Source organism: Zonotrichia albicollis, chromosome 4 (assembly GCF_047830755.1).
Source record: "Zonotrichia albicollis isolate bZonAlb1 chromosome 4, bZonAlb1.hap1, whole genome shotgun sequence".
NCBI classification, from domain to species: Eukaryota; Metazoa; Chordata; class Aves; order Passeriformes; family Passerellidae; genus Zonotrichia; species Zonotrichia albicollis.
In genome coordinates this window covers 25,758,664-25,776,572 of record NC_133822.1, presented here as the reverse complement: position 1 = coordinate 25,776,572, position 17,909 = coordinate 25,758,664, and the positions used below count along the sequence as shown (strand labels likewise).

Here is a 17,909-nt window from a genome sequence, read left to right as displayed (position 1 = left end):
GGATCTCTTCACGCTCCAAAGTTAAGTCCCAAGCCGCCGGTCCGAACCCCACGGTGCATTTTTAGGCGTTCACAGCTGTCACCGCGGCCAAGCGCTTCCCCCCCGCACTCCCACCGCCCTTGCCGGCAGGGCCCTGCCGCAGGTGCCGGAGGGGGCGGGAGCGGCTCCATCCAGCCGGGCGGGCGGGCCCCGCCTGCGGGCCGCCCCCAGCGCCCGCCCCGCCGCAGCTGCCCGGCCTTCCCCGGCCTCAGCCCCCCTTGCCCGCTCCATCCACGGCGCCATGTGGGTCTCGCCTCGCCCCGCGCTGCTCCTGCTGCTCATGGGGGTCCTGCGCCATGGCGGAGCCTCAGGTGAGGGCGGTGTGGGCCGGAGCGGGGGGCGCGTGGGGCTTTGGCCGCCATTAAGCGGCCGGAGGAGCCCGGCTCGTACCGGGAACCGCGGGGCTGTGCCCGGGGTTGTGTCCAGCGGCGGAGGCTTGCTGCCTGCCGCTGCGGAGCCTTTTGGGGCTTGCTGCCCCTGCGGAGCCTTTTGGGGTGTCCCCAGTGCTGGCCGCTGTCCGGAAGCCGACCTGCCGCTGTCCGGAGGGATGAGCAGGAGCGCGGAGCAAAGCCTGCGGCGCTGTAGATGCGTTTCGTGATTATCTTAATCTTTCATGCGGACAAGGAGAACCACCCTTTCCCCCCATTTCCCTCCCTGTCCACGTTTTTTTTTTTTAATACCTTAATTGCTATGGGTGCCATAATTTTAACTGTTTCATGGATAATTCGGAATAATTTCAGGCGTGTCGTTGCGGGGATGCGGTACAGCTGATGCGGCTGGTGTAGGGCTGGATTCCCCGAACAGAAACGAGGTGGCATTCGCTACCTATGAACGTGAGTTTACATGGCAAAGGGACCATGCTTAAAAGGAGGTTTGGTTTTGTTTGCTTGGTTTTTTCCCCCCCGACCGGGTACAGGTGTGCATAGGTTCCCACCACCCTAGTGGATGGTGGGTTGAAGACATTGTCGCTATAAAACTAGGGAAAGGAGCAAAACCTCGAATTTGCAGCTTAAACTTACTTTTTGTTCGTACTGATGTAATCTGACTTTATTTGGCGCAGGCTTTTTTTGTAATTTCCCTGTGTTCCTGCATGTGACTAAAATGGGAGTCCAGAGTTAAGTGTGCTATAATAAGTATAGTTTGGGAAGATTTACAGTCACTTTTTTTTTTTCTGGTTAAATTCTTATCTGTTTAAATAAAGGAAAAAATAAACAGCTTCCTCTCAGCGATAATTTAGAGATAAGCAATCAGTCCTTTGTATCAGGGCTGATGTAAGTCTCCTCCTCTTAGTTTTGCTTTATTTTTATACTTGCTTCTAACCATAGACTCATAGAATGGTTTGGGACCCTAAAGCTCATCTAATTTCAACTCTCCTGCCATGCTCTAGTGGACACTTTCCACTAGACCAGGTTGCTCAATGCCCCACCCAACCTGGCCTTGAATGAATGAAGCTTAATTGTCCCAAAGGAAACTCTTGGGATACTTTGAAGGGCTACAGAACAGCATTTGGAACCAGTTCCAGGTGTGGGAGGCTTCTCTCTACCCAAGTCTCATGCCCAAGATCCTAATGGAGAGCCAAGTAATCACTGTTTCTTGCAGGACCTAAAAGCTTTGGCTGGGCACCTGATGGTCACAAGCAGGTGTGAGAATGAAAGCTCTGCTTTTAGACCTTGATGTCCTTGAGATAACTTAAAGGATGCTAACTAGCAGTTTGTCTCCTGGACTTGATGAAAATGGGTCATGTGTTGAGTAATTTTTTTACAATATGTAAAAAGGTAAAGCAACTATGAGACTAAGCAAACTGCTTTGCCTTGAAGGAACCTGTTGCTGTTTTTCCTTGCATGATTGAGGGTGGAGGGGGATAGTATTTCCCTTGTGAAAATCTAATAAGCTGTGTAATTTGTGTGCCAGAGTCTAGCTGATCATTAGGGCCTTTAAACAAGGCCACTTGCTTAATGGTTCACTGGTTTGAAATTGTCTTGTGCTTATTCAGCTGTGGACACCCACTTTGCAGGGATGGGCTCTGCTAACTCCTAATCCTTAAAGATCCTGCTTCATTTAAAAAGTACTGATTAGTAAAATCTTTGCATGATGGCCTGTGTTACCTCTCTGGGTTTCTGATGGGCTGCAGCTCCTCAGACTTAGTCTTTGGGCAGAGGTGTTTTATACATTGTGTTTGTTGCCTTCCAGGGAGCTCTGTCTTCCTGAGGAGGAGTTCAGCTGGCTGTGTTTGCTACATCCCAAGGGGGCTGTTTGGTTTTGGAAAAACTAAAGTGAATTTATACTGCAATCAGGACTGAGCAGTGCTTTTGTAAAGGGAGCTTATCTGGGTGAAACTTGTTTGTGCCAGCTGTTTAGTCTATGCAGAGATGATGCTTTAGAAGTTCACACAAAACTCTTCCCTCACTTTTGAGGCTGTAAAGACCTCTACCCTGGTGAGCAGAATAGTCCTCTGGGATGGGAATGGTGCAGATGGTGACAAGCCACAGTCTGTGGTTTCATCTGCTTTAAGCATCAAGCTGTTCTAAGCATGGATCTCAGTACACACACAGTCAAAGTTCAGAAGCTTTCAGAAGTGTTCCTGCCTCTTTTGGGAGCTGGGTAGGTGCTGTATTTTTGGGGGCTTCAGTAGTGTGAGAAGACAGACCCTGTAGCCAGACTCCCATGATCTGGGTCTGCATGGCCTTACAGGTCTGATAGGATATGGCTCCAGGCTTTATTCTGTTAAGTAACTGTATGCTAATGTTTTTCTTACTCAAACTGGTTGTTGGTCTGAGCTTGCACTTCATCTTCATTAAATGTCTTCATGTGACTACTTGTTGTTGTACTCCCTGCACTGGAAGGTTCTCCCTCCTTAGCTCCTGGAGTTTGCTTACATCAGGTTGTTTTGCATATCCACTGCAAGGTGCTCTGCACCCAGTAGAAATGTGTTTTCTCTGCCTGCACAGAACCTCTCTGAGGGAAGCAGAGTGTTTGAGCATGGCTCTGCAGGTGAAGACTGCTCTGTATAGGCAGCAGGAGCATTTCTTCAGTTGTGTTTCTTACTGGAAATTGGACTCCTAGGTCTAATCAAGAACCCTGTGTGGTTAACTGCTCCGTGGTGGTGGGGAGTGACACTTGGCTATAGGAGCTGGAAATGTGGTTTACCCAAAGCGCCAGAGCAGCCAAGAGCTTGGCACTGAATCAGCACAATGGAAACAGTTAAAACTGGGTGTAGCCTGCTGGGGAAACTGTGTCACAGGGAAGGGATAACAAGTGCCGAGGCTCTGGAATTGTTTTGTCTTGTTATTTTGAGTTAGGAATAAGGACTTTTGATCTCAGAAGAGTTTCAGAAGGTTCTATTTCTTTGCTGTCTTTACTGGCTTTGCCCTTCATGTGAGAGAAGAGGTAGTGTGAGGTGATAGAGAGGGCTGTTTGCTCTATTCACCAGTGCTGTGTGCAGGACTATCTGTGCTCCAGTTCTGGTGCTCTTTATGGAGTAATACACGCTCAGTGCTCCATCTCTGCTCTGCTGCTGCTCAGTTTCAGCAGCTGACTTCCTTTCACCATCTGTGCAGTTGATAAGCTCTGTAATAGTTTGGGTTCCTCTCATGTGTCTAACCCAAAACTACTCTGATGTGCAGTGACTGTTACAGTCCTTCCTACAGAAAAGGAAGAGAGCGTAGCCTGACACCTTAGGGTGTTTCCAGACCTTCACTGTTAGAAGCAATACAGCAAGTTGGGGTGCCTGGATTTTGCTCCTGTTTCTGTTGCTGACTTACTGGATCAACTCTCTCACTTATGAGATGGTGTTAACTGTGCTGCTGGTCCTGCAGACCTGCCTGGTGGGCCACCTCTGGGCAGATCAAGCTTGCCCAAAGGAGAAGGTTGCACACTGTGACCAGCACTATGTGGTCACTGAGGTCTTTGTGTCCAAAGGATGTTTGACAAGACTGAGCTCTCTGTGCTCAGGGAGTCTAATGCCTGTCTGGTAGTAGAACCAGAGAACTGGTGATAGCAATAGGCCTGGTGAATTGTGAGTTGATTAATTTAAGCAATTAGTTTTGCTTGCCACCTTCCCTTTCTGTCTCAGTGCACCAGTAGTGACAAATGACAGAGATGGAGAAGCCTGGAAGGGTGCTGTGGTGTGTAGCTGTGGGGCAATTGCTCTTCCAAAAACTTCTTAGAAGGTTCTGTTGCTCTGCAGTGTTCATCCTCTTTTAGGCCTGGTTGGAAGTGTGGTTCAAGGAGCCTGTGAACAGCAAGCTGAACAAGACTTGTCTGATGGGTGTAGATGTTCTTCACCCCGAGTCTCTGCTTTTTGCCCAGACTTCGGGATAATGTGTGTCACATGTGCTGTTCTTGGAGCAGTTATGCAAACAGAAAGCAATATAGAGCACCATACCTTAATTCACCACGCTAATTAAACTTGAGAGAGTGCCTCTGACATTTAAAGCCTCATGATCACGCTGAAGTAGTGGCTGTGTGTCCTGCTGATGAATCTGTCCTTATTTATGCAGAGGCCCCTGGGTATGGGTACAGAGTGGAGGTGAGAAACAAGGCAGAGCAATGCAGCTTTTTCCCCTTGATGTAGATCACACTGAGAATGTTTATGGTCTCAGCTTTTTTCTCAAAGAACAAAAGTGTGAATGTCTTGTGGTTCAGGAAGCTCTGCTAAAGTTTTTAAAGATCAAAGAAAAATATTCTTTGTGAATTGTAAGCATTCACTGTAAATTTCTGAATATATCAATGTATAGTCTGTGCCTTCTGAATGCTTTTCTTTAGCATTCATACTGCTGCTTGCATTTGTGATAGAACTTGAGTGAGGGAGGATCAGAGGATATCTGAATGCTGCTCAAGGGACTCTGAAGAATCAGAAACTGAAGGATACACAAAGGTTTTTTTTTTTCAGCTTTAATTTTACATTACTATGTGAAAAATTGATGTAGAAGCTTCTACCTTAACACAAATTGCAGATGATGGAGGAGAAAAATGGAGTATCTTTCTTTCCTCACAAGTGGTTTATGAACCCCCATATTTTAGCTGAGGTTTTATTGGTGATGCAGTACTGGTATTAATTGAATTTTGAGAGTGAGCATGTAGGGGTTGAAGTTCTTTCCCTCACTGTGTATGGAGTGGAGGAGGCATAACAGCTCCCCTCTGTTAACATATCAGGAGGCCAAAAAACTGGCCAGTGATGCCAGTTCTTGGCAGAAAAGAGAGAAAAGTAACAAAAGCAGTCAGAGAGTACTGGGTATAGTTTCAGGTAAGTAAAGTGTCACCCTCCCTGTGGAATGGGAGCCCCTCAGTGTCACCAGCAAGTGTCCCTCGGATGGTGCTGCTGGTGACTCTGTGTTAGGGAACTCGGCAGTACCAACCCTTTCCACCAGAGGCAACTTCATTGAGGAAGTGTGTGTGTTCAGGCTTGATAAGTTTGGGGTCTGTTTGGGTACAGAGGCAGGCAGAGGAATTCAGGGAAAAGCCTGGAAGGCATTGTGCAGCCTGGCTGCAGCCACCAACCAAAGAGCATCTTGTGGCTTCTGTGTGGCTGTTTCGCTTTCCTCCCTTGGCATCCCCTGTCCCTGCAGCACGGGGAGAAGCCAGGCTTGCTTGCAGGACTTGAATGACAAGCCAAAGCTGATTCTCAAAGGTCTTGTATCCTAGGTCATGTGGTTCTCTTTAAATTAAAGTGACAGTGGATCATGGGGTTATGCTCATTGTAAGAAAAAATGGTCTGGGTTGTGTCTAGGAAAAGTTAGTCAGATTTTTTTGGTCTAGAGATGGGGATGCAGCAGTCCTGATGATTAAAAACTGGCAGTGAAAAATGTGGAATAGCTGAAAGTGGGTAAACATATGTATGTAAGCTACAGATTTTACTCTGTCTTCTGGAACTTGACTTCAATTCCCATGGTTTGTAGGAATTCACCTGAAAAGTCTGATGGATATTGTGCAAGTTGGCTGGCTGGTACAAACATACCTGCCTGTATTTGCCTAAGATCAGGCAGTCCTCAGTATCTTTTTACTGACTTTTTGGAGTGTAGCTGGCTGGTTGGCTGAGCTGTATTGAATCCTTATTCCTGGCAGGAAGGAAGCTCTGTCCCTGTGCTCAGGTGAGTGCCAGGCTGCAGGGCAGGTACCCTGGCTGTGCCTGTGTCTGCAGGTACAGCTCTGTGTGCAGCAGTCTCTGAAAGCTTGGTACAGCTCACAGGATGAGAGCAGCACAAAGTAACATCCTGCTCTGCTCCCAGCTGATTAATGCTGGGCTGCTGGAAACTTCCAGGCTTCCCTGGTAATTGCTTCTCTCTGGACCAAAAAAAACCCCTGTATCTTCCTTTTTTTTTTTTTTTGTAATGCAGGTCTTCTTGAACTCTCCTTGGGAAAATTCAGAAATGTGCTACTTAACCAGACCAATCCAGTGGAGGCCGTAATCAGGAACATCGCCAGCAATGTGACTGTGGTTATTTTTCAAGTGCATGCCCAGCAGAGTGATGTGGTGATATCCTTTGATAAGGTAAGAGTGTCACTTCTGTTAAGTGCTGCCTGTCTTTCAACAAAGGACTTGGCTCTGGTATGTGTAGCACTAATGGACTGAAGCTGTATAAATAAAGAGTGTCTTTTACCTGCTTGGCTTTTAGACAGTGTTACTGTAGCTTCAGAAATCCTTTCTCATTCTTATATGTCATAGCTGCTATTTTGAAAGACTGAATGCCAAAGGAATGTCAGAGCTGGTTTGAAAATCTTTCAAGGCTCTTTATTTGGTGGCAGTGGTGCTTTTTGTCATGTGGCTCTACTGACTGTTGTCCATCAGCTTGTCACATTAAAACCAGATCTGTGCAAGTGTTTGCCAGATGCTCCATACATGCTCAGTTTGGGACGTTTCTTGTCTGCTGTTCCTATGGCTTGGATTTAACCACTGCAGATATAATGTATTGTTATCCCAGCTCCTTGTCCTGAATCTAATCCTCCTTTGGTAACACATGGAGAAATTCCTCTACATTACTCCAGTGAAAGCTGCTACTTCTAGACAGCAGTAGAAACATTCCTGCTGCTGTACCCTGCATCCCAGTAATGATGGGACAAAATGAGTCAATAAAATACTGATTTTTGTTGTGGTGGTGCTGGGAGGCTCTCACTGGTATTTAAATAGAACATGGACTAAGCTGAAGGTGGTAGATGGAGATCTGACAGCTGCAATCCAGTTCCCCTCTCTCCAGCAGCATCTTTGAAATCAGAATGTACTGAGTGCCAAGAAGTATCCTGGGAAGCTTAGAAGATGTAGACCTGTAACACAAGTCACCCAGCTCAGCCATCCTTGTACTGGTGAAACAGCCAGGATTACAGGGCTGGGACATTACTGTTAGACCTGCTCAGTCTTTGCTTGCCGTTGGCAGAATCCTCTGCTGCCAGTTCAGTTCCTCTTTGCATTCATGGGCCTTACCAGGCCCAGGGCAGAGATGCATAAATGCAGCTGTACTGCTTTTAGGGCTCTCCTGCCTCTAGAAATAAGAAATTGAGCCAGACCTTAAAGTCTGCCATGTCCAATATACTTCCTTGCAGTGTTGCCTTGGGTAACTGTGGCTGCCTTGGCCAAAGGCACTTGCCATGCTGAAAATGTGGCTGCAGGTCAACTGGCTGTTCCAGCTGTGAGATTGTGATACTGTCATTGCTGCTTATCTTTCCCTAAGAGCTCTTGTTATGGAAGGGATGGTGGTGCTGGGGATTGGGTCAGTAGGTGGCCTGGCATTGCTAGTGTTAAGGCAGCTGTCTTACAGTCATGTCCATTCTGGTGGAGATAGGAAGGTGCTTCTGTATGCTGGTTGCCAGAACACTTCCTTGCTGCCATCTCACAACATTTTGTGAGGGATACTCCAGTTCTTTTACATTTGCACTAGTCAATCCATTGCCAGATCTACTAGCTAGATTTCACTGCAACTTGCTTGTGATTATCAGCTCTTTAGTAGTCCCACACTTGTCACTTGGGCTTTTGAGCCTGAGCCAGGCAGTGTGTGGTGTCAGAGCTCCCTTTTTTCACCAGCTGGGGATGCCATCCAGAGGGACCTTGAAGGGTGAGAGGTGGGCAGACCTCATATAGTTCAGCAAGGCCCTATATGTGGAACTGGACAATTACAAGCACAAATACATTTTGGGCAGAGCCTGATCTGTTGTAACTGGCACTGATGTTTGTGCCTGGCAGGTTTGTGGCAGGAATAGCCTCCTGTGATATTATCAAAACATAGGAATGTTATCAAACTGTGATAGGAATCGTCTCAAGAAGAACTGTTTGTTTCTGTCACTTGTTTCTGCGCAGACCCCGTCAGTGAACAGCTCAGGAGTCGGGGTGGACAGAGGGCTGGTGTCCGTCCTTCGGCCAGAGCAGACGGTGTGCACGTGGTACCTGCGCGCCCTGGCTGCCGGCCAGGTGCTCAGCACCGCCATCTCCATCCCCTACACGGAGAGAGGTACGTGCTCAGGCCATGCCAGCTCTGCTCAGGCAAGTCATCTGGGGAATGAAGTGTTGGCCTTTCAGTCTTACCTGGTGGAAATCTGATGGAGATAGCAGAAATTCTTTTGAAAAGGTTTTTATTGTCACTGCTGAATTGTGAGTTGTGTATTGGAGGTACTCTATGGTCTTGCCATGACTTAAGCCTTAGAACAGAAAACTGCTGTGCATGGGATTATGGAATCACACATCTGTTTGGACTGGAAGGGGACCATAAAGATCATCCAGTTCTACCCCCCTCTGCCATGGGCAGGGACACCTTCCTCTACCCCAGGTTGCTCAGAGCCCCATGCAGCCTGGCCTTGGACACTGCCAGGGATGGGGCATCCACAGCTTCTCTGGGCACCCTGTGCCAGGGCCTCACCACCCTCACAGGGAAGAGTTTCTTCCTCATATTGAGGCCTTGAGAGGCCGAACGTGGAACAGAGACTAGACAGAGCTAAAGGAATAAAGTAGATATTTATTGAAATGCCTTAATGGGTGTACCTTGGGCAGTACAAGAGCCTGGCCAGGGCTACACCCAAGATGGACCCAAAAAGGTCACAAAATGGATGACTGGTCACGAGGTCTCACACTTTAAAAAGTTTTGGTCCATTTGCATATTGGAATTAATTGTCCAATTATAGCTTGAGGTTATGAAGTCCCATCTTTCTTGTTGCTCTCTTCAGTCCTCCATTGTTTATACTTTCTGGAAACTTGTAACAGTTGTCCTTGGTTTCAGGCTGGAAAAGGATTGTTTTGTCTACCTAACCTGCCAAGAGAACTTACTGACACCTAATATGAAGCTCAGAGCTACACACCTAGGCAGCAGAGAATCTGAAAAATATGAAAGCTAAAACCCAACCCATCAATATCCAATCTAAATCTACCTTCCTTCAGCTTAAAGCCATTACCCCTTGTCCTGTCATCCCTAGGCCCTTGTAAAAATTCCCTGTCCAGCTTTCTTGTAGGCTCCCTTCGGGTATAGGAAGGCTGCTGGAAGGGTTTCCCCAAAGCCTTTTCCAGGCTGAACAACCCGTACTCTGAACCCTGATCATAGGAGAGGTGCTCCATCCCTCTGGTCATCTTCATATTCCTCCTTTGGATTAACTCCAGCAGGTCCACATCCTTCTTGTGTTGGGGTGGGGTCTTGGCAGAGCAGACTGGAGGGGCAGGTCCCCCTGCCCGGCCCTGCTGCCCACTCCTCTTTGCATGCAGGATATTGTATTGGTGTCTGTCTGGGCTGTGAGCACACAGTGCTGGGTCATGTCAAGCTTCTCATCAGCCAACACTCCCAAGTGCTTCTACTCAGGGCTGCCCTCAATCCCTTCCCCACCCAGCCTGTGTTTGTGCTTGGCATTGCCCTGAGCCATGTGTGAAGAACCTGGCAGGAGCTTGTATCCTTCCATTCCAACACTCCAGTCCCTGGAGTCACCCATGTGTGGGGCCTGTCACAGGCTGCAGTGAAACCCTTTTGCTGTCTGCAGGGCCAGAACCTGATGATTTTCTGTGCTCAGCAAGTGGATTGTGCCTGCAGGTGTGTAACTGCAGTTATGTTCTCTGTTCTAGATCCTATTCCTGGGGGCTGCAATCTAGAATTTGACTTGGAAGTGGATCCAAATATTTACCTGGACTACACATTGGTTGATATACACATCAAGTTTGCCCCTGCAAACTTGGGATATACCAGGTGTGTGGAGAACTTCAGCGTGCTGAGCAAGACTTTCTGTCCAGTATTGGCCAAAAGGCTAAAATAAGACCCTGCTGTAACAGCTGAACCATCCAGCTGCTGGCAGGAATCTTGTTCGCTGCAACAAATGTAAATGAAGAAAAGGAGGAGGGGAAGAGGTACTGCATGAGGGAGATAAAGGTTGAGAGTTACACGTTGTGGGGGAGGTTATGCAACTTCAGAAATGTAAGCGGTCAGTAAATACTGGATCTTTCCATTCCTTGTAACAGCTTAATTTGTTTGAGAAGCAATTGTATGTTACAGCCAGTTTTATTTCTTTCCTAGTACTAAAGCATGATAATGATCCAGAGTTTTGTTTAACTTGAGACTTCAAGTTAAAAGGTGTTATTTCCTGAATGGTGCCTGGTGTCACAAGTGATAGGCAGGGAATGGAGAAGACTCTTCAGAACTGCATGGAAAGACAAACAGTAATGCTGTAGTCTTTGGCTGTTGTAGCCTCCTGGAATTCTCGTTATGGCAATTCATAGGACACCTCTGTAGGTGTAAAGGCAGGTACCAGCACAGCCACCACCTGTGCCAGGCTGGTTCTGTGTGATGCTGCTGTGCCCTGTGCTCACAAATACAGTCCAGCTTTGAGTTAGCTGCTGGTGTGCACCTCTGAAGAGTAGAGGCACACCCTGGGGACAGGTAACTGCTGAAAACTGATGTTGAGGTGTGGGGCCTTGTGGCTGGTGTGCTTTTCCTTGCAGAGGAGCAAGCCCCCCCTCCTGCGACTCAGGGACTGGGCAGAGCTCCCGCTGGCGGCTGCGCTACGACGTGTACCAGTACTTCCTGCCCGAGAGCGACCTGGCCGAGATGGCACTCATGAGCCACATACGGAAAATGTCCGGCGTGCACAGCGTCAAAGCCAACGGCATTAAGGTGAGCCCCAAGCACTGGGTGCCAGCCCCATGGCAGTGGGGCTCTCTTGTTTTCTCCTCCCCTGTGCTTCTCTTCCTGCAGGGGAGATGTGAGCAAGCTCCCTGGCCCTGCTGGGGAGTGGAACGGCAACCTTGCCTGCCTTGGAGGCCAGACCTGGGCTGGTAGGGAACCTGAACTGTGCCCTCAGGCACAGAGGAGCAAAACAGGAGTGGGAGAATCTTCTCCCCTGACAGAAAACACAGTAGTGCTGGAGGGAAGGGTTCCATCCTGTGAGCCTTTAACACAGATATTTACTTTTCCAGATGCTTACGCTGACAGCTGATGACAAGACCAATGTCTACTTCTCCTCACTTCCTGGGCAAGGTGTGATCTACAATGTCATAGTGTGGGATCCTCTTTGGAACACTTCTGCTGCATACATACCTGTGCATACATATGCCTGCAGTTTTACTGACCTGGTAGATAACTGCTCTTCCCTCAGTAAGTTGGGAATTAGATGTCCTTGCCAACTCCTCTGTAGCTTCTTGTGCTCCAACATGCCAAATGTGCTTTAAGATTCTTTTTCCAACATGTGCAGGAGATATTTGTTTTACACTGTGTATATTTTGTTACTTTAGTAACAAATCTCCTTCTTGATGAGGGAGAAAGTCTAGAATGATGAAGTAAGACTAAAGAGAACCATTAGCAATTAAATCTTTAACTTAATGGAGGTTTAATATGTGGCTTGCAAATGTAACTCTGAACTCTGTAGAGCCACCACAGCTTTGTCCATTTCAACTGGATACATAATTTCAAATAATTTGTAGGACTATAGATGCTGGATGTGAAGCTGAGCTAATAAAACACAGACTAGATTAGCCTCCAGCCAGATTTTTCTAACTGTGCTGGTGCTAACAGGAATCCTGCAGGTATTTTGAAAGGAGGCAGTCATCTAAAATAAGAGTGAAGATAATGTCAGCAGTAGTGGAGTGACTACCAAGTCATGCTGCTTTGTATAAAGCTATATAATGATGGAATTTGTGCAGACACAGCAAAGCTGCCACTTTCATTATGAATACAGAAGGGACACAAGTAATTGGTAGAGTTTGGTTCATAAAGTAAGATTTGTTCTCCTTATTTTCTTCTATACTGTAACACAAGTCACTGTCAAACTTGGTGTTGTCCTATGACAATGTGAGACAAGTTATCTAGGCTAAAGTTCTCTAATTCAGAGCACGTGGAAAATATAGTTTACTTTTGCAAATAGCTTAAATATAGGTAAGAAATTCAAGAGAAGATGGAGGTGAGCTATAATGGGATGCTGATGATCATTTTTGTTGCATGGCAAATGTATGAGAGGGAGACAAGTGGTGAAGGCTGCAGTGATTAAGCCTATAGCTGCTTCCTGGATCACTAATCCCATAGCATTGATTTTTACAGATGACTGGATGTCCCTTTTTTAAACCTGAGCAGACACTTTTCTGGCAAATTTATATCTGAACTATAAATAAGTTACATCTACTTAAAGAAACTTCTCTTGAAAAAGGAGGAAGCGCTTGATTTCTTAATCAGTCTGGGACTATTTCAATGTTCTGTTGGAGATCTTACCAAGCCAACTGTTAGTTCAAGCATTGCAGATCTGACAGAGTGGCAGCTCTCAAGTTGTCAGTAAAGTTTGTGACAGCAACCTGACCATATTTTAATCTCTTTGTTGGGACTACTAGTTGGAATGCTCTACTAAACCTACCCTTCTTCTTGTAGGTAAACTCTCTACCAAAGTATTCTTCACTGCTTTTGCTGTTCTTGGTCTTTTCACCTGCTTTTTTGGACACAGATTCTGGAAAACAGGTACTGAATATTTAATAAATCTTGTTGAAACTTCATAAATGTTACTCTGTGTAACTTAGAATGAGGATGTTATTACCAAGATTCACTTGATAATGGTGGTGTGCCAGTTAGGCCCACTGCTTTACTTTTATGGGCTCTGAGCCTTTAAGCTCAGAGCAGAAAGTTTTTGGGATGCAAAGAATAGAAACCTAGAACTAGGGTGCATGCAGGGCAATATAACTATAAATATGTAATTTTGGACTATGTGTAGTGCTTGAGGACACTTCTGTTGAGAACAAAATGTTGTCTGGCTCTCCTTTTGTGAGCTGCTCTGTTCCTTGTTGTGATATGAAGATGTCAAAGATCCACTGATGGGGGCTTGGTATGAAGCTTGCTAAATATTTTTTCCTTCTTCTCTAGACTTATTCTTCATGGGCTTCATTGTTGCAGCATTTGTCTTCTTTGTGTTCATTACCAGGGTAACTGGCCTTAGCTATGATGGTGAGTAGATGTGTCAGGATATCCTGTGCTCTTCCCAAACTCTTGTTGGGAACCTTCAGGTACAATCTCAGTTGTGCTGTTGGCCAGCCACAGGAAGGGCAGCAGGGTGTTGCCTGATTGAGGTCCGATTGCCTTAATAGCTGAAAATGCAATGGAGTAAGTGTTCATTCCAGCACCACAGTGATGCAGAGTTAATAGCTGGATTTAACTTCAGTATCTAACCAAGGAAGATTAGAGGTGTTTGGAAACTGTGAGAATTTGCAACATACTTTCTTCCTACTTTCACAATGCGTGGACCTCTGTTTCAGATCGAATGTAGGTTTCGTCTGTAAAGTGGAAGTAGGTGGTCTGCACCCAGCTTGTCAGACCAGACAGAATTAGTTCTTTCTGTCTGTGCTGCCTTATAGAATTCCTTTTTTTGATACATGTGCAGTAGCTTGTTGCCACCTGAACTCCCTGGGAGCTCAGGGAACTGATGTGCACGGTGCCAAAGCCTCCATTCCAGCCCCCCTGCCGCTCTTTCAGCAGCACATCCCCAGCTGCAGGCTGGCATCTAAGACAACTGCATGAAGCACATTCTGGTACTTTTATCTCGTGCAAACTCACTGAAAAAAGCCAAACATGCATGTTAATAAAGCTGCTGAGCATGTTTCTGCAGGAGCTGAAGTTTCCAGAGTGCTGGAATTTTCTTTTCTCTCTTTCAGTGCGTCTTATTTTGACGGCAGTGGCTGGAATCATTGGAGGCCTGCTCTTGGTTGTGAGCTGGTGGAGATTTGGCTCTGTCCTGCTCAGCATGTTTGTAATTGGACTTGTGTTGGGATTTCTCTTCTCCTCAACGCTCTTCTTTACCCCCCTAGGTAAGCAGTGTAATCTTCTTGGTGAGTGCTGTGTTCCTGTGGGCTGCAGAGTGAATGGCACTCTCTGGTTTATCTTACTGGGATGTTTAATGTTCCCTTTCCAGTGCTGGGAGGAATAGACATGCACCTGAAAGCTTCTTTAAGCTGTGCTGTAATTAAAAGTACTTGGGGAAAAGGGAACTGATTGTTTTGCAGAGAACTTGGTGACTCTTCCTACTGAAACTGTATGCCATGTCTGTAACACCAGCTCTGCTTCAGGCATGCCCTTGCTCTCTTGTTCTCTGTCCAGAACAAATCCCAGTAGAAAATCTACAGTCTAATTTGAAGGCTTCAGGCATAAAGGCCTTAGACAAATTGCTTAAAAGCTAGTAAGCCTGCTGAGCTGGAGCCCCCTCTGGGACATCAGAGCATCAGTTATTGTAATTTTCAGTCTCAGAACTTCTCCTTTTGAGGTCCTTTGGTGGGACAGGTTTTTGTTCTCCAGTCATCTATGCTTGACTCAAGCCATGATTCTGTGGTAATCCATGCAGTCCCTGGTAGCTCTTCATTAAAGTGGAACAGTGACTGAGCTGGAGGTCAGCTTATCCCCTCTGGTGAATCCACAGGCCTTAGAAGGCAGGGGGAGCAAAGAAGGGTTTGAGTGATTTAATTTTCCTAAAGCCCAGAAGAATTTGTTGCCTGGTGGTGTGGTGATGGCTACATTTGCACCATACTCTGGAGCCTGATGCAGATTTTTAGTTTGGAACCCCCAGAGACAACAAAACAGCTTTTTATTGGGCATCAGTACTCTGTATTGAGAGTACTTTTAATTCTAACAAGGTGAGGAACATGTACCTTGTTAAAAATTGTTCCATGGACAAGATCTGTGCTCAACTAGGACAGTTTTTCTGTTCTTGATTAACTGTTCCGATACATCTTAAACAATCAGGATTTGAGCTCAAAATCTGGGTTTTCAACAATGTACTCCAGGTATTTCTGAATGTACAGAATTTTGGGGGGAAAAAGCTGACCCCCAAACACTTGTGAAAGAGGAAATGTTTTTCTCACTGCTGAATGTGCTGTCTTGGCAGGAGACTACAGGGTCTTCCGTGATGATGTGGTATTCTGGGTGACCTTTACTTGTGTAGCCTTGATGATTCCAGTGCTTTTTGTTGGCTGCCCAAGAATTGTAAGTAACTCTGCTCTCACCTCAGAAGGAGGGAGGGAGAAGGGGGATCAGACTTCTTAATGCAAAATGTTGTCCCATGGAATGTGTACAGAAAACTTAGCACAGCTTTGTGAAGCTCTGCACAGGGCTGGTTGCAGGCAGTTCCTGTTTAGCCCCACTTGTGCTAAATGGTCCAAAATCTAAGGAATTACTTATTTTGCACACAGCATCCACTAAATCCACCAACATTTAGCTGACTTGTGCTATCTTATCAGCTTGGCTGGATAACAGGTGTGTGCAGCTGATTTATCACAGAAGAACTGATAACAACTACAAAATACTTGTCCAGAGAAGCTGTGGCTGCCCCATCCCAGGCAGTGTCCAAGGCCAGGTTGGACAGGGCTTGGAGCAGCCTGGGGCAATGGAAGGTGTCCCTGCCCATGACAGAGAGTTGGGACTGGATAGGCTTTATGTCCTTTACAACCCAGGCCATTCCATGATTCTATGCATGTACTGTCTTAGGGAGGTGGGGAAAAAACAGTGTTCATCAGTCTCCTAAAGCTGTGGTTTTTCTCCCTGTCTAGCTGAACATCTTGGCTTCTGGAATAGTGGGCTCTTACACGGTGGTCCTGGCCATTGCTTGTTACGTCTACACGAGCCTTGCTTACATCACCTTAGACCTGCTCAGAAGGGTCCTCAACAATTACTTCAGCAGAGCTTACACCAACGTGCCTTTTCAAAGGAATGGTGAGTCCTGTGAGACTTTATTATCCTTTTAAGGAGGAATCACTGCCTCTTTGGTTCTGTTGTAAACAGTAGAGTGTGGGCAGGAAGGGGATGGAAGGAGAACAAAGTACAGTGTGAGATTTAACATCCACATGAGAAATTTTAGTCCTTCAAAAGCAGTACTGAGTGGACTCGAAGGCAGGAACCTTCCTGCAGGTGTTGTGACAAAGGCCCTTGTGAAAGGTGCTGCTCAGACTGGTGCTGGCAGCTTGCTGAGGAGTTTGCAGAGTGGGCAGTCCAAGGCCTAATACAGTGGAGAGACTCTTCCCAACTCCCTGTGTGTCCTGGCCTCTGCATGGAATCACACTGTGCATCTGAGGGTGTGGGGATGATACTTCATTCCTATCTGTCACAAAACTAGTTCAGTGTTTGTGCTTGGGAAAACAAGGAATGTTCTGCTTTGCTACAGGAATCTGTTTCTGCTTTTCCAGACTTCATCATCCTGTCAGTGTGGGCAATGCTGGCCCTCAGCGGGGTCACTGTGCAGCTCCGCCGGGAGAGGAGTGAGGTGCCCTTCCCACCACATCCCTATCTCACCTGGAAGAGGGAAAGGGAGCGTAGAAGCACCAATGTCTTAGACCCCAGCCATCATATCCCTCCCCTGAGAGAGAGGATCCACAGCAAGCTGCTGCATATCAAAGAGTTCTTCCAGAAGGACCAGCCAGCCGGGGAGAGAACTCCACTGCTTTTGTAACTTGCCAAATAACTGATGGGAATGGAGAGGGGAATCTGGGAATGGTGAGATGATTACCAGTAACCAGTCAGTGGTGCAGGATTTACCACTGCTAATTTGTCCTGCTGAATAAGAGATTGCTGCTTGGCCAGCTTGGCAGAGCAGTTCACTGTCCAGTACACTACATGCTGTTTGTGACTCCTGTGGCACACTCTGCCTGCTGCAACCTGCTTGTGTCCAGCTGCAGAATCCTGTACTCGTAGCCAAGGACAGGCATCTATCCTGTGGGGTCTACTTTGCTCCTTGGGTACGTGGAATATCAAACAGGCCTTGGAAAGCAACCTGCTGATTGTTCCTTGCGTGTGGAAATGTCTGCTGAGGCAGTGCCCCACTCGCTCCCAAGGGTGGGCAGGCTGTCCAGCTGTGAGGGGAGGGACAGGGACTGGACATACAAGGAGTTCTTCCAGCAGGAACTGAGCATCTCCTTCCAACAGGTACAAAACGTGTGGCTGCAGACATGCAGGTTTCCAAGAAGTGTTACTGAACCTTGCAAGCTGAACTGAGAGACTTGAATTGAAACTGCACTGAGTTAACTGTTGTATGTGTGCACTGTGGGGCTTGGGAACGGGGACTGATCTGAGACAAGAAGACTTTTTCCTTTGCTTTTGGCTGGTTTTGTAGCAAGTCAGTCATCTGGTCTCTGTGCAGAGATGGCTGCTAAGAGAACACAAGAGGTTTGTCTCCCTATTTGCTTTCTGAACAGCTGGTGTCTTGTTTCTGCTCTGGTATAGTATCTTTTTTGATGGTGCTGTCATAAAAGAAAAAAGGAAATAAGCTCCTTGTAGCCAATTGCAATTTTTTCCCCCTGGAGTTGGCTGAAACACTAATTATTTATTTTTAATCATCTTTTAATTTTGCCTTTAAGGGGTGAAAACAGCATTCAGCTAGCAAGATACTGACCAGAAACCTTGCTGACTGAATGTGTTTCTTGCCTATTTGAATTGCATCTGCCCGAATGTAGTATAAAAAAA

At 46.6% G+C, this 17,909-nt stretch overlaps 1 protein-coding gene across 1 annotated transcript; it reads left to right on the top strand.

Moving 5' to 3' along the window:
- The first annotated feature begins 26 nt into the window (after positions 1 to 26).
- TM7SF3 (transmembrane 7 superfamily member 3) lies at positions 27 to 17,614 on the top strand. Its single transcript, XM_005482814.4, has 12 exons — positions 27 to 350; positions 6,375 to 6,529; positions 8,327 to 8,477; positions 10,067 to 10,187; positions 10,937 to 11,108; positions 11,411 to 11,588; positions 12,849 to 12,935; positions 13,335 to 13,415; positions 14,120 to 14,272; positions 15,343 to 15,440; positions 16,004 to 16,166; positions 16,637 to 17,614. Exons 1-12 carry the CDS (start codon positions 281 to 283, stop codon positions 16,897 to 16,899), a joined length of 1,692 nt encoding a protein of 563 aa, XP_005482871.1. The 5' UTR covers positions 27 to 280; the 3' UTR covers positions 16,900 to 17,614.
- Positions 17,615 to 17,909: the final 295 nt, after the last annotated feature.

Excerpts from the sequence above, each read along its gene's own strand:
- TM7SF3 (XM_005482814.4), top strand. The coding sequence starts at position 281 with ATGTGGGTCTCGCCTCGCCCCGCGCTGCTCCTGCTGCTCATGGGGGTC. Across the intron at positions 8,478-10,066 it reads CATCCCCTACACGGAGAGAG|ATCCTATTCCTGGGGGCTGC; the intron begins GTACGTGCTCAG and ends TCTCTGTTCTAG. Across the intron at positions 16,167-16,636 it reads CGTGCCTTTTCAAAGGAATG|ACTTCATCATCCTGTCAGTG; the intron begins GTGAGTCCTGTG and ends CTGCTTTTCCAG.